General features: G+C 46.1%; 1 protein-coding gene across 2 annotated transcripts in view; it reads left to right on the top strand.

Annotated features, from left to right (window-relative positions):
• The first annotated feature begins 2,173 nt into the window (after window positions 1–2,173).
• PLXDC2 (plexin domain containing 2) overlaps window positions 2,174–15,127 on the top strand; it is a 230,385-nt gene continuing 217,431 nt past the window's right edge. For both annotated transcript variants that reach the window (XR_014540486.1, XM_083579818.1), the window contains exon 1: window positions 2,174–4,735. Coding sequence is in view for 1 of the 2 variants with exons in the window: in XM_083579818.1 (XP_083435944.1) it covers window positions 4,624–4,735 (112 nt within the window). In the remaining variant the exon portion in view is untranslated. The remainder of the gene's footprint in view (window positions 4,736–15,127) is intronic.

Genomic DNA, 15,127 nt, shown 5'->3' on the forward strand with positions numbered 1-15,127 from the left:
GCACACAGGGGCAAGACCATTTGAGCATATTACACTGATCCTGGCCCAACTGCACTGGCTGCCAATTAGTTTCTGGGCCTAATTCAAAGTGCTGTTTTTTTAATCTATAAAGCCCTAAATGGCTCATGACAGCAATACCTCAAGGACTGCCTTTCTCCATATGAACCTACCCAGACCCCGAGACCATCATATGAGGCCTTAAATTCAGTTCAAAAATTTTAATTTTTAAAAAAGTCCTCATAAAAATTCATTAGCATTTTGGTGCAAATTTCTCCTAATACAGTATACATGTTTGCATGCAATTTTGCTCAATATACACATTTTTGTGAAGCAGTTTCCCAGTTATATAATGCATTTTGGTACATTATTTTCACTAACAGAATGCATTTTTATGCACACTTTACCCCAGTGTATGTATTTTTCTACAAATTACTTGCTTGGAGAACTGCATTGCACAAAAGTTGGAAAAGTGCAAATTTCAAAGGATGACTATGCTTTGGTTCTTGCATTGTTTTGGAGAGTACAGATTAGGTAGCTTCACCGTTAAATGTGAATTGAATAGAATGCCTCTCCACTCCCTCAACGTTTAGGATTTCTTCCATGGGTTCCGAACCTCTAATTCAGTTTCCATCACCATGGAGGGAGCCCCCCCATGCAGATATCTATTCTCATATAGGATCCCTTCAGACAGATGCTGTCCTCATGTTTCTCACCAATAACTCAGATGGTACGGTCAGTATGCATATCTGTGCACACGTTTCTTACTTGGGGGCATTGAAAGCCAGGGCTCTTACAGTTTTATATTGTGTATTTCTTGTTGTTGCAAGCTGCCTTGATTGTTTTAATTCATGGAGCCACATCTCTGTGTGCACATTTGAGTCTGGCATATCAGAGGCGTACTGTGGTTATATTGCTTTTTTTTTTTTAGTTTGTTCTCCCCACTCTGCCAATTTAAATCAATTTAAATCCTTTCAGATAAAAATCCAAACCTGTAAACAAAAATCCATCGTGTTTCACAGCGAATAACCAGAGAGATCAAGGGACAACGGAGGCTAAGAGTTCTGCTTCAGTGCGCCAGAATGCCAAAGCATGAAAGGGTAAAACAATTAATTATAAGATTGATGCAACTTTAAACATCTTGCTTAGATAAAATCTGATTTGCTGCTTATCCTTCTGGGCTAATGTATGACTGTATTTAGCTGTTACGTTTGAAGCACTGCAGCCCTATTTATATAATTACAATTTGAAAGGTGAATGGTCTTGTTAATTACTAAGGATGATATTCTCAAAAGCATACAAGTGAATAGAATGCCATAGTATTGGTATGCAACAGTGAACTGATGGCTGATTTTTACATTACAGCTAACACATGGGAGTCGTGTATAGCACTGTATAGCAGAGATGCCATGCAGCAGCTGTTGTGTGCAAGAGATGCTCACTGTTGGATCCCCCTGACAACACAGGCAGGAATACAGATGTGCAATACATCTATCCACATCTAGTGCAGGAGCAGGGAACCTCTGGCCCACAGGCCAATCTTGCACCACCAGAGGGTCCACATTGGACCACCTGTCAATCTTCTGAAGACCAGCCCATCACTTGATGGGAGTGTATGTCAGGTTTCAACCCTGCTGGGTGCTGCAGAGAACAAAACTGAACCCTCTGCTCATCTACCGATGAGCAGATCCTGTTGGGTGCTGTTTTGCCAGCATGGAACAGATCCTTGCAAAGAGTGCAGCTGAACTCTCTGCTTATAGTTTCTTGCTGGGAACAAACTGCTGAATCAGACCTCTCCTCCTACCCCCAGGGGCCAACTTTGATAGGTGGGCAGGACCACCTACCTGTCAGTCACCTGGTGTCATCATTACATTAGATGGTTAACCGGTGAGGGTCTCTTCTATAGTTACTGTGGTGTGGTTGAATATACAGGCAGTTTTACTGTAGTATGACCTGTGCGGATGCACTGAGTAGTACCCTGGAGGGGCTGCCCAAATGGAGTGTGAGAGGTGGGGAGGGTGGCCTGAATGTTAGCGTCACACAAGGTGCCGGTGAAGCCCAAAGTCTGCCACTGGTTGAATAACCACATTGAAACATTTCCTATGGCTTCCATGTTGCAGCTCAACCTCAGGAGTGAGCCATGAGGGTCAATTAAGATATCATCAACCAAGTCTAAGGATGACGATTTGGCCTTCTCTGAGGTGCTTCTCTGCAAGATATGGTAAAGCGTGTTACACAAGTAAACACTTGGAAGGTATGATAAAGAGAGCATTCCAAGAGAGACTTGGGATGCTATGAAGATGCTGCAAAAGTGGGCATGTGATTATTGCACGCCTTAAGATAATGCTGAATACCCAAGAGTGTACAACTGGACTGCTGAATCCTAACTGGGTGTACTGAAAAGATGCTGGATGAGACCCAGACCAATAGTACCTGCAAAAAGCAGTGGGGGGGGGAAGGTGCGTTATTAAAAGCAGCTTTCCCTTTGAACATCTCTTTGTTCAAAGTGCATCTGAAAGCCTAATGACCCACTGGTTCCTAAGGAGTGAGCTTTAATGCAAGGATTTTGATGTTAATCCATGGATCAGATGTGTGTGTGTGGATAATCGCATTGTTGGACAGTCCTTTCTGCCTGTTGGCCGTTAGCCAACGCCCCCCTCCTCCGCCTGACTGAAATGTGCCCCGTGGGAGCGTTGGGACATCAGAACCACGAGTTATAGGCACGTCCCAGGGCGAAGCAGGTTTGGAGGGAGGAGGGTGCCTGAGAAACCATCGACGGGGTTGGCGAGGAGCCGTTCAGACTGGGCTGCAAACAGCAGCTCTGTAGCCTGGCCATAGGAAAGGCGTGCGGGCGTGCAGCCCCTTTTATTTCCTCCCTCGCAGCTGATTCCCCTCTCTCCCGCCACCAGACTGTGAAAAGGCTCGGAATTCAGCCCGAGGAAAACCCCAAGTCCCCACATTTCTAGTTTCCCGCGCGCTTTGAAGGGCGATACGAGCCCCACGGCAGGCAGGCAGAGCTGGGACGGGGCTTTCCTGGGGACACTGCAGCTCCTCGAAAGGCTTCTCTCGGCTGCGCCCAATCCTCCTCGGAGAGGATTTCCCCTCCGGCCCCATGCGCTCGTTTGGGGGAGCCCTCCGGCTGCTCCCTCTCCCGCCGCGCAGGAGCGATGCCTCTCTCTGGCTCTCCCTCCGCGCAGGCTGAGGGAGGGAGGGAGGGGCGCGTGTGACCCGTCTCTGCTGGGAGACCAAACTCAGCGAGGCAGAGTCGCGCGGAGGCGCCCAGGCAGCAGGAGGAGGCGCGGCGGCGGCGGCGAGCTCCCTCTCTCTCTCCTTTCCCGGCTCCTGCTGGTCTCTCGTCTTCCTCCGGGGAAGAGCATCGGCCGGGGCAGCTGGCTTCCGGCAGAGGAAGGTGGGGGGAGGAGGGCGAGCGGGGCGGCTGCGGCTGCTGCTGCTGCTGCTGCTGCTGCTGCGCCTTGAGCGAGGCGAGCCCCATTGCCCCAGTGCGAGGCACCGGCTGCCTGGCCGAAGGGAAGCGAGCGCGCCGCTCCCGCCTCCCCCGGCGGCCAAACAGCCAAACTATTTCGCATCCAGCATCTGCCCGGGCGTTGCTTCGCCCTCTCCCTCGCGAGGGAGAGACCACCTCGGCGTGGCTTCGGAGGCGCTTCCCTCCAGCCCCTCGCCCGCCCTTACCCTTTGGCTTTGTTTTTAATTGGACAGCCGACGAGCCTCCTCTTTTTTTTTCTTAAAAAAGAAAAAGACTCAAGCCTAATCTCGAGCAATCGCCTTAAGGCAATTGCGAGGAGGGGGGGGGGGGTCGCCTGGACCCGGCCTCCTTCAGGCTCCTGGGAGAGCCACCCTCGTCCCCCTCCATCCCGTCCTCGCGCAGGAAGAGCGAGAGGGCTTGTTTCGTCTCCGAAATCATTTTAAGACTCTGCCCCCTGGATTTCTCCCCTGGATCGCTCGGCGGGAAGTCACGGCTTGGAGGAGTTTGCGAGGAAGGGAGGAGGGTCTGCGAGGAGGACGCGTGTGTGGCGAGGACACTCCCAGAGAAAGGGCTCTTGTTTTGTTTTGTTTGGGGAAAGGATCGCCGTCGGCTCTGAAGCCGGCCGCCCCTCCTCCCTTGGAGATCGGCTCAGGCTTAGCAAAGAAAGGGAGAGTTACTCGGTGGGGATCACACACACGCACGCTAAAGCACTCCCCTCTCCCCCCCCCCGCGCTTTTGGGCGACTTTGGTACAGTACTTAGTGGTCGGCTCTGATTTCGGTTTCGCTTGTTCACACTCCCGCCCGCGGGGAAACGCACTCACGCCCTTTTACGCCCTTCTTTCCTCGTTATTATGCCGTTGGACTAAGATCGCCTTTTGGCTTCGCAGGCTGGAAAAACAAAAAGGCGGCGGCGACAGTCGGGACTGGGATACGTCGGCGCCTCTCCTGCCCGGCTCAATGAAATCGGATCGGAATAAAAAGTGACTTTCCTCCACCCCGGATTTAAAGGGAAGGGAGGGGGAGGGAGGCGCGCGAATCTTTCCTCCTGAGCTCTGCTGCTGCTGCTTTTTTCGCTCCCCGAAGCGGCGCACCGAGAGTCCAGCGGGAGGCGGACCGGCGAGCGCGCAGCCCGCGAGGCGCTATGGCGAAGCTGGGGGGAGCCCAGGTGGCGGCGGCGGGAGTGCTGCTACTTTTGCAGTGCTTGGCGGACCGGCTGCAGCTCATCGGCGCCCTGAAGTCGAAGCAGAGTCACGGTAAGGAAGGGTTAGGAGAGGAGGCTGGCCTGGACGGGCTGGGGCGCGTGCGTGTGCGCGCGCGCTGGTGGGCAGAGTTAAGCAAAGTGGCAAAGTTCACCGTCGCGCTTGAAGTTTTCCACAGACGACCACCGCCTTGCGCTTTACAGCACTGGGGGGCTGGCTCTTCCTCATCCAGGCGACGTGATAAATCTAGATTTGCCAGGACTAAGTAGGGTTAAATATCTTTGGCGTGAGAGGATCCCGCCTTACTGAGGCGAGCACCCATTTCTCCGAGCCCTGAGATTTAGTTTTAGGAGGCTTTGAAACATGTGCAGAGTTTCTTTTTCTTGCCTTTCTTGCAACCAGTTTCCACCTATAGGGCCAAAATCAGCCGCCCCTCCCCAAATGGCTTCTGGAACAAATGATGTTCCAGGCATGACTGAGAGTCTGACTAATTGACATCCATTATCACCAGTTGGCAGATCATCAGATTCTTAATCTCAGCGTTGTTGGTTTGAGCCCCACTTTGGATTAGTTGACCCTCGTGGTCCCTTTCAACTTGATGAATCTATGATTCTATCATAGCCCTTCCCAGCCATGTAGGCTGGCATGGTGTGTTTGGATTCAGCTGGATCATTTCACTGCACTTGCCACTGTTTGCACAGCTTCCCTTGCTTGCTCCTCCTCCTGGCACATGCTTGCCTGAGTGATGGAATTTAGTATTGTCCCCCAAGGGTGCAATGTGGAGGGCAGACGTTGTGGGTTTGTGTGTCAAGAATCCTTCCCTTAAATGAGGGGTGTGGGATGGTAAGGTCTTCAGGGCACCTTCTCTGTGTGATTTTAATGATGTGTCAGATTAATCCGGTTCCTCCAAACTCTTATTAAAGAGCTGTTTGCCATGCCCGCTAAAAGTGTCAGGGCTGGTGCAATTTCTGCCACCGTTCTGGAATGAGGAGAGAAATAGACACCTGTTGAATTCCTGTCTGCTTGAGGAGTTCTTAGGCGCATAGCTCAGGGTCAGCTGCTGGCAGACTTTGCAGTGAGGTAGAGGAAAATCTCAACGGACTCCAAATAGGAGTACAGAATCTTCTTCCTTGTGGATTGAGTGGATTCCACCTGTTTCCGTGGGAGCAGGTAACCTGTCCTGGCTGCAGACCTTTGCTTCCTGGTCCAGCAGCAAGTACCTTGGCATCTTCACCTGTAAACCAGCCTGCCTATCCAGAATGGGCAATCCGATCTCTCCTTCTGCATGGGGTTGCTGAATTCTGTGTGCCTCTAATCTATTCATGAAAGTAGAAGTTCAGCTGATGATGTTTTGCCCACCTTGTGTGCTTGGGACAGCCACATTCATTCAATCTTCTCCTTGGCATACAGCTACTACAGGCACATGGAAACCTTGCCAGAAAAAAATACATATCCTTGCATCAAGAATGTAGAATGTGAAGTGTTAACATTTGTGCACTTACAAAGCAGCTTTACCATTTCATTGGGACTCTCCCATCTCCATATGTAATAAAAACAGAGGCCCCAGTAGGCTTCCTTTGCCTTCTTTTATCTGTGCATTGGATGGTGGGGGAGAGTGGATTCCAGAGCCTCTGTTTCTCCCTCCTCTATTAAGCCCCATCCTTTTATTTAAGTGCTAATCTGTTCTTTTCTGCCCTTCTTTATGTGAGAAGATGGTTCGTGCTCAAAGCAGTAGCTAGCATCTATTCCTTCCGTTCTGTTTCCTGTTCTTACAAGGGTGCAGACAAAAAAATTATTGGCTGGTGTGAATATATAATGATGATGGCATTGCTTTTCCTTAAGGAGTGAACCCAGGTTTCACATTCTTCTCAGATATAGCAATATTGTTTCCTGTCCTTTCATTTCCTGCTGTTAAGCTGGTAGGGAAATGGGGGGGGGGGTCTGCAAGAGGGCTAGATCAAAGGCTTTGTGCTATTAAGGTTTGTTCACGCAGTTAGGGGAGGTGGTGTGCATTCTATGGGATAATGCCCCCCCAAGTATTTTCCACAAATCCAGTGCGTGTTTACTGAGCAGCAAATCTCACTGAGTTCAGTGGGACTTACTCTGAAGTGTTTGTAGGTTTGTAGCATTAGTCTGTAACGGGGGGGGGGGGGGAGCAGCAAAGGGCATTGTGGCATACTGAAAGATAATAATTTATGGTGGCATAAGTTTTTGTGGAGTTGCACTCACTGTTAGATGCGTTTGGCAGGTTGCACCTATGTGTGTGCGCACAAACGCACCAGTATGCAGAGAGGAAAAGCACCGTAGAAGCAAAAGGGCATGAAATCCAAAAAGTCCAGAAGGCCTGTGGCATATCAGAATAGTGACTATTCATAGCAAGCTTGGGTTTTGGTCAAGACCTGAATGAGAATAGAATCAAATTTTCCAATAAGGTCTTTCCCCACAATATTGCACTGGCATCTCCAACTGGAAGGATTTGGGTGGGGGGATGAAGAATGGTGAGTTTTCTCAACATTGCTTCTTCGGATTTCAAATCTGGGTCCATTTATCTTTAGAGACTGATCTGTTCATCCTGTGTAGACACCAGAAGGCTGTCGCTATTGATGAGTGATGTTGTGTGGAATATTGGATGGTGTCCAAGTGAATGAGCTCCTGATGGTATGGCGGATGTTGTTGCTGCTATAATTATGTGGCCTTTTTATGTGGCATCTGTTAACGTTGACAGCTAGGTGCTCAGGTTGTTTTACCTTAAGAATCATTATGCAGAATTGTTACACTGTGCTCATCCTAACCTACACAGAGTGCATACTGAACCTTAAAATCGGGCCAAACTGTGAAAGTGCACATATCCTACTCATTTTCCTAAGGCTAATCTGAAATAACCATCATATCTCGATTGTACACAATTATTATCGCTGTTTAAGAGTTGCACAGCACAGCAGCCATAAGTGGGGCTGAGGGGAATCAATCTTGATTGTGAGTACAAAGCAGTGATTAAAGCATATTAGGGCTTACATAATTTTAAAGTGCTTCTGAATATCTGCTTTCCATCAGATTGTCTTAAAGAAGAATCCCTCTTTGCTTCTTCAGAGTGTTTGCCTTCTGCAAGCTAATAGTTGCCTGAAGACAGCTTGCTAAGGGGCCAGAGGATGGTCTGTGGGCACATGATGATGCTGTCACATTGTTAAAGCCAAGCTGGTCTCAGCCAGGGCAATATCTGAATGGGGGTTGCCAGGGAGCCTCATGAACTTACACACACACACACACACACAGAGAGAGAGAGAGAGAGAGAGAGAGAGAGAGAGGAGTGTAATAAATGAGTGAGAGGATCTGAGCAATGGAATAAGATGCCTGGTCACTGGTGACAATTTAGAATTTCATCTGCGATCTGGACTGAGACAGCCTGGCCCCTGTTCTTCATGTGCTGGTAGCCTCCACGTCAGATTACTGCCATGTGCTCTATGTGGGGATGCTCCTGAAGTCGACTGGGAGCTGAGGCCTGTGCAAAATGCAGCGGCTGGGGTTCTCACTGGGGCAGAATACCGCCATCATGTAGCGATGCTGCTGAAAAACTTGCACTGGCTGCCAATTAGCTACCTGGGTATGTTCAAGGTGCTAGTGCTGGTGTACATAGCTTTATACAGCTCGGGACCACGTACCTAAAAGATCATCTCACCCCATATATATTCAGTGAGTCCTGTAGACGCCATCTCTCCAGGAAGTCTGTTTAACATCATGTTGGAATGGGAGTTTTAGTGTAGCAGGACCTAACCATAGGTGCTCCCTCCTGTTGAAGACCTTCCTCTTCCAATGAGTCTTTGAAATGGAGATTTGCATCTTACTCTTTATTTGTATTGGCTTATAAATCGTATTTATGTTTGACTATTGATGCTTTATCGGAAGCGATTCATAAATGGAAATTTAAAAACACATGAATACCTATGAAGGATGGTTGCCATTGATATTTCCAGTATGGAAGTTACGGAGGCTGGAGGTTTGTGAGCTGGGCAAGGCCACCTGCTAAATCTATTTCCTGGGATTTAAAGCCATCTCTCCTCTGACCAGTGTCTTGCCACCTGTGACATCGTCTATGTGTCTTTCACTGTAATCTCTTTCCCTTCTAACGCCACACTGAGTTCACATCAGAACACCTCTCTCTGGAGAGCAGTTTGAAGAGCAGCTGCTAGTCAGAGTAGATACCACTTGGCTAGATGGACAGATAGTCTGACAAGTATGGCATCTGCCTTTAAAATCAGAGTCTTTGGCTGGAAGGCCACAGAGAATGCAGCCAAATCAATTATAAGGAATCAACACGTGTGTCTCCCTGTGTCGGATTCCTTCATCACAGTCTTTCCTGTTCCTGGCCTTTTAACAAATTAACATCAGACTAAGCTCTGTGAACTAACGATACATAAGATATAACCAGGCGAGAACTCCCATTTGCTAGGTGAGTAGATGTTATGGAATAATTGACACCTGTAAAAAGCAGACTAATGAGCCTGAAAAACCTTGGTGGCCCTGTGCCAGATTTGGCAGCCCAAAGATACCGTAGAAGGTCTGGGGGAGGGAGAAGGAGGTTGACAGGTAAACTTGGGAATTGTTAAATGACAAATCAATATACTGAGTGCTAATATACTAGGTGAGGCTAAGGAGAAAATACAGAAGTCACATACTTGCTGTTTTTATGAAGATATGATAATATGATGAACTGAAGTGGTGGTGATCGTTAAGTGATGAGCTTTTGCACTTAATGGGGCATCTGTGGCGGCATCTATGACGGTACAGATGTTATTGGACTCCAACTCCCATCAGCCCCAAACAGCATGGCTAATGGTCAGGGATGATGGGAACTGGAGTCCCAACAACATATGGAGAATCACAGGTTTCCCATCCCAGCTTTAGCACTTGATAACCTAATAAAGCTTTTCCTATGATGGCTGATCAATGATAATAACCAATCAATCAGTTTAAGAGAACACAGTTATTCTGCATCAGATATGGTCATTTAGCTCTTATAATTGTAAATGTAATAAGTTTAATAATATCTACCACCATAGCAGCACAGACTGACTTACTAATACCACTGATATTTATTCATTTAAGCGCTATTGATTTCTTCATACTGTGGGCCTTAATAGGTTAAGTAAAAAATATTTAAGCAGCAAAGGTTTAGACTGCTTCTTGATTGCCTATCAAGATGGAGCCCCTATTCCCACAGAAATCAATGTCAAATCTTGCATTTTCTCCAGTGGCGCAGGATTGTCTCTCTAGACCCCTGTAGCTCTGAGACTCTAAATGTTGTGCCAGGCAGCATATCACTGCACAACGTAACATTGTGATTCAATAACACCTGAACAGCAGGGCGATATGCCAGGAGCAAGGCTTTACAAATAGTGGGTTCTGCCTTCCACAGAAGCACATGGGTTTTTCCACCCAGAAAAATTGTAATCTTAAGGGTGGCATGCATATTTATACCTGCATGTTCACCAAGGAATGAATGGGAGAAAGCTACAGTGGTAAGGTACATGCTTTACATGCAAGTGGTCCCAGGTTCAGTTGCTAATGCAGGATGCAGAGCCAGGAAGAAAGATCTGTCTGTGGCTTTAGATCAGCTGTAACCAATGTGATATATTTCAGATGTTGCTGGGCTACAGTTCTGATCTTTGACCCTGTTGCCTGGGATTGATGGCAGTTGGTCCCACAACAACTGGAGAGTACCATGTTGCTTTTGAGAAAATCTGGCAGGAGTAGCCAACACTGTGCCCTTCAGGTCCCATCAACCCTAGCCAGCATGTCCAGCATCATCAGGGATGATGGGAATTGTAGTCCAACATACTCCTGTAGTAGGCAGTACTAGGTCAGACAGGCCAATGACTTGACTTGGCATAAGGCACGTTCATATGTTCAATATTCAGTTCCCCATTAATTTACTTTTAGTTTGAAATGTATACATTGGCCACAATCCAGCCTAGCATTAGGAGTGCTTAAGCCCATTAAAATGAATGGATTTGAGTGTACCTAACTCCCGGGGGGGGGGGCGGCATTATAAACACAGACTTATCTCTCAAATCTATATCCTGTTTTTGGACCCTTCCCCCATGCCATTTTGGATATTATTCGGGATGCTTTCATGTGGCTGTAGAGTTGTGAAGAAGGCGTCAACAGCCTGCAGCATTCAAATTTGGTTTGGAAAACAGAAGCTTTGTAATTGTGCCAGGAACAAATGAAAGAAATTGGGGTGGGGTCATGATGGTAGAATGCAACCTGACTGGATGCTGTCAGGCTCTCTGGTAAAATCCTGGAAATTGCAGGGCCAGGACTCTGGCTTCGGTTGGTTGAGATTAACACTCCCCAAACCATGGAGTATGTTGCTCTGATATCACAAAATTTTATGCCTGAAATGTCAGAGTCTGTGAAGGTTTTGTGACATCAGAGCAGCATCATGACCCTGTCATTTCCTTAATTTGCTTGTGGCTGCATTTCCACGTAACACTAAAGTGAGGTTGAACGCTATGTGGGCAACACACAACGAACCCAAGCAATGAGTCAGGACAGATTAGGAATGCGAATTTTAAGTGTTGTATGATCCAGAAGTCTTGGCTTGCAATGAATTCTGGTTAGTTAAAGAAGTCAGCTTCATAACTCCTGGTTGTCCAGGATTTTTTGTTCATGTGAAACAAGTCATCATTCTTTGAAACAGGAAGGGAAGTGTGTGAGCCCAACACTTTGGCTGGGGTTGCTATAGCTTGTCCATGTAGCACGAAACTGTGGATTTGTGTTACATGATAATTGCTGCTAGCGATTTTGAATAGAATCATAGAATTGTAGAGTGGGAAGGGACTCCAAGAATGATCTAGTCCAACCCCCTGCAATGCAGGAATCTCGACACACGGTCCCCCTTTCAATTTGAAACCATACTGAACCCTGCTCAGCTTTGCAAATGTGCTAACAGTGAGGGACAGTGGTTAAGCACCCTCTTTCACCTCTGCTCTCTGCTTTAAATCCCACTCCTCTCAAACCATCTTTTTAACACCCCCCCAAAAAAATTATCGGGGCATTTTTATATGCATTAGTGTATATCATATACTGTAGTTTGTTTCTTATATAACTGTGCCATGGTTTTCTGTAGTTTTTCTTCTTCAGAGAGACAAAAAAAATTGTTCTTCAGCCTTAGCTGTTATTAGCCTTTCTGTGTTGTGTTTGTAATACACAATGAATCTTCCTTGTAGATCAAGCTGTGAACTGTTAGCATCACTAACCAGGATCTGATTGCGAAATCTCTGTGAATAAATTCATCTTGCTAACATTTACCCACTAGAGGGCAGAACTGCTGCCTTTGCTGCGGTTTCAGGAGGCATAAGTAGTCTCAAAGCCACTTTGCGATCCCCTCTGCGCACTTGAACATTATTAGCCTGCTTTGCCAAGCTAATCAGTTCATAAGATTTTCCATGTTAAGGTTTATCATGGATGCTTTTGCCATGGCAGCTGCAGGAACTGAGAGGCAGAAGTTGGGCCACCAAAAGGTTTCGCTTTACCTGCTTTGCACCAGCGAGACTAAACACTGAGCAAGTTAAACTGGATGAAGTGAATGTTTGTTTGGAAGCGAAGCCAGCAATTAAGACTCCCAGTTGTTCTGAGGACTTAGGGAAAATGCTGAAGTTTTTCCAGAAAGAGAGCTTTTAAGAATTCTCTAGCTTCCATGTGTGTGCAGTGCCTTAACAAACCACACATGTGCCAGGGTGTGAACCATATATCGTGACCCCACCACCACCACACTGAGGTTTTTATCTATTAAAGCTACAGATTTTCAATTGTAATTAAATAAGAAAAGGCACAGTCCGTGGTGCCTGGTAACATTTTGACTTGGTAGGGCTGCAACTTTTTCCTTGCTGTTTTCATCACAATAAGATCTGTACATCACTTATTTAGGAAGGGGTGTCATTATGCATGTGCAGAGCGCTACTGTTTCTTCACCAAAGAAAGCCAATTATTTTCTATACATCTATGTACAGGGGAAAAGCTCCCATGTAAGAGGGCCTAACCGTGACTTTCAGACAAGGTTGACTCTGTACCTCTTGTTTAGCAATTAAGCCATACCACATGACACCTGTTTTTGAATTCTAGTGCTGATTACACGTTCGTGTCCACTGTCAAAAAAACAAACAAGCCCCACCACACAGAAACTTTTAAAATGTGACAAATACCATAACACTCACTTTTTTCCTCCTAGAAAGTAAGGGGAAATGTCTGTGCGTGTTATGGAGGGAATGCCTACGGGTGGCATGCCTATGGATTTTCCTCCTCTAAAAACTACGTGCGTGTTATGGTCGGGTGCGTGTTATAGAGCGAAAAATACGGTATTTGCTTCTAGTTCCATGCAGTTTTCTCCCACTTCGTTGTCCAAAACGCTTCCCCCTCTAAATTAAAGGAGCAAAGTACAGTATTCCAACCAACAGACAAAAATGATTATTTCATATGATCCAGGGCACATCAGCACCACTCTGTTTTGAAAATGTGAAGTAATAGCCTCTGTTTCTGCGCAGAGTACATCATACCAGGGGAATCACAATCAGCCTCTTATTGATGAGTTCAGGAAGGATATCTTCCAGGTTTGGGGAAGGATATGGAGTCAGTCATTGTGATACCCAGGCAGGCATAGAGCCCAAAAAAGTTCATTTTAGAAATTCACTGACAAGCTCATAAACAAGCATCCAGGAAACAATAGCAACAACATTTCCCTTCATCTTGCATTAAATATGTGCACTGTCTCTCTCTCTCTTCCCCCCTTTGCCCTGCCACAAAACAAATGCTAAATTAAACAAAAAAAGCTCCTCAAACAGAAACATTCCCTTAAACGCACAGTGACTTGGAACGTAACCCCTGCATAAATGGAAACACTCTGCTCTGCTCTGTTCTCCTTCACCCTGCCCCTATTCTACCCTTTTAGGGACATCTTTTATAAAGCTTCTGGGTCACTTACAGGTTCAACAATGTGTGTGTATGTGATCGCTCACATATTGGTCACACCTAAAATGGGGGTTGCCTGTATGTCATTAATCTTTTTTTAAAAAAAAAAAAACAACAACTAAATAAATGTGAAACTTCTCTTTGAATGTGTGAGATTCATGCAATTATATTGATTTTCAGTGGCATTCATTCTTGTATTCCAGACCTTGCGCCTGCTGTTAGGATACTGCTCTTGTCACCCTAGATAAGCTACTGTGTGTGTTTCGTTCCAAAAAAAAGGGAAGGTAGCCAATTGTTTTGTCTCAATAATGTATGCTAGAATTGTGCTATAATTTATAGGCACTAAAATCAGAATGGTTCCAAGAAAGGCTGTTTTGACAGTGAGCAGAATAATTCAGCCATGAGATAACTGCTAGACAGACTTGAATAATTCCACTGAACGCATTCCTTGCTTGGCTGTGTAGACTCATGTCATTGGAGCTTAGGATGATGTTTGCTGTTTTGAAACTGATGAACAGAAGTCAAAGAAAGAAAAGATTTAACGGCACAATCCCAGACGTGCCTACTCAAAAATAAGTCTCAGTTGGGTTTATTCCCAGCAAACAATATAGGATTGTACCAAAGCATAGCAATCCAATGTTTACATGAACCAATTTTATTTTAACGTTAGAACTGTACGGATTGGACTTTATTTTGGGAAGGTGTATGCTGTAAAAATATGTGCATTGTTTAATATGAAGCAGGGATGTGGCCAGCTTCTGCATTTTCTGAGTCACTCTACTCCAGGTAAGTGAACTGGAGGTTGGGGCAGAAGTGTATCTTGCCAAATACACTCAGCCCATCATGGATAGCTGTGCTCCTTAATAAAGCTGCTGCCATTCAATATTTAGTGTTTCCCAGCTATAGAGCTCAGAGACACAGTGGCCGCATTCACACAGGACGCAAAACCATGGTTTAGTGTTACAAGGATGACGCTGTGCGTGTGCCCTGGGCTCATGTGTTTCCTCATCTTCTCCAGTGCAGCTGTGAAGAGACTGAAAATTTCCACTTCTGTTTTTGCTTAACCTGTTTAGTGTTAAGTCTAAAACAAGCTAGCTTCATACACCAGTTTTTGAAGTTGCCTTGTTTTAGAGTAAACCATAGTTAGGACTTATCACAGTTTGGCCAGACATGCTTAGCTGTGGTTAGTCAGAACGGAAGCAAAAGCTTCTGGAAGCTCGTGAGCCTTAAGGTTTGTATAGGCTTGTCCTTGTAATTCTAAAGAATGATTTAGCATTATGCGCATGTGGAGTAACTGTATCTGAATATATATGCTCTATAGCTGAAACCCTGAATGTTTGCATTTCTGATGAGCTGAGTTTATTTGGTAAGATGTGTCTCTGGTCCTAGAGTTCTCTGCTCTGTCTGGAGAACAGAGTGATCAACAGAATGCAGCCTGTGCTACATATTTTGTGTGTATGTTTTGCATACACAATTCAA

The sequence above is a fragment of the Podarcis filfolensis genome (genome assembly GCF_964270895.1).
Source record: "Podarcis filfolensis genome assembly, chromosome: 12".
NCBI lineage: Eukaryota > Metazoa > Chordata > Lepidosauria > Squamata > Lacertidae > Podarcis > Podarcis filfolensis.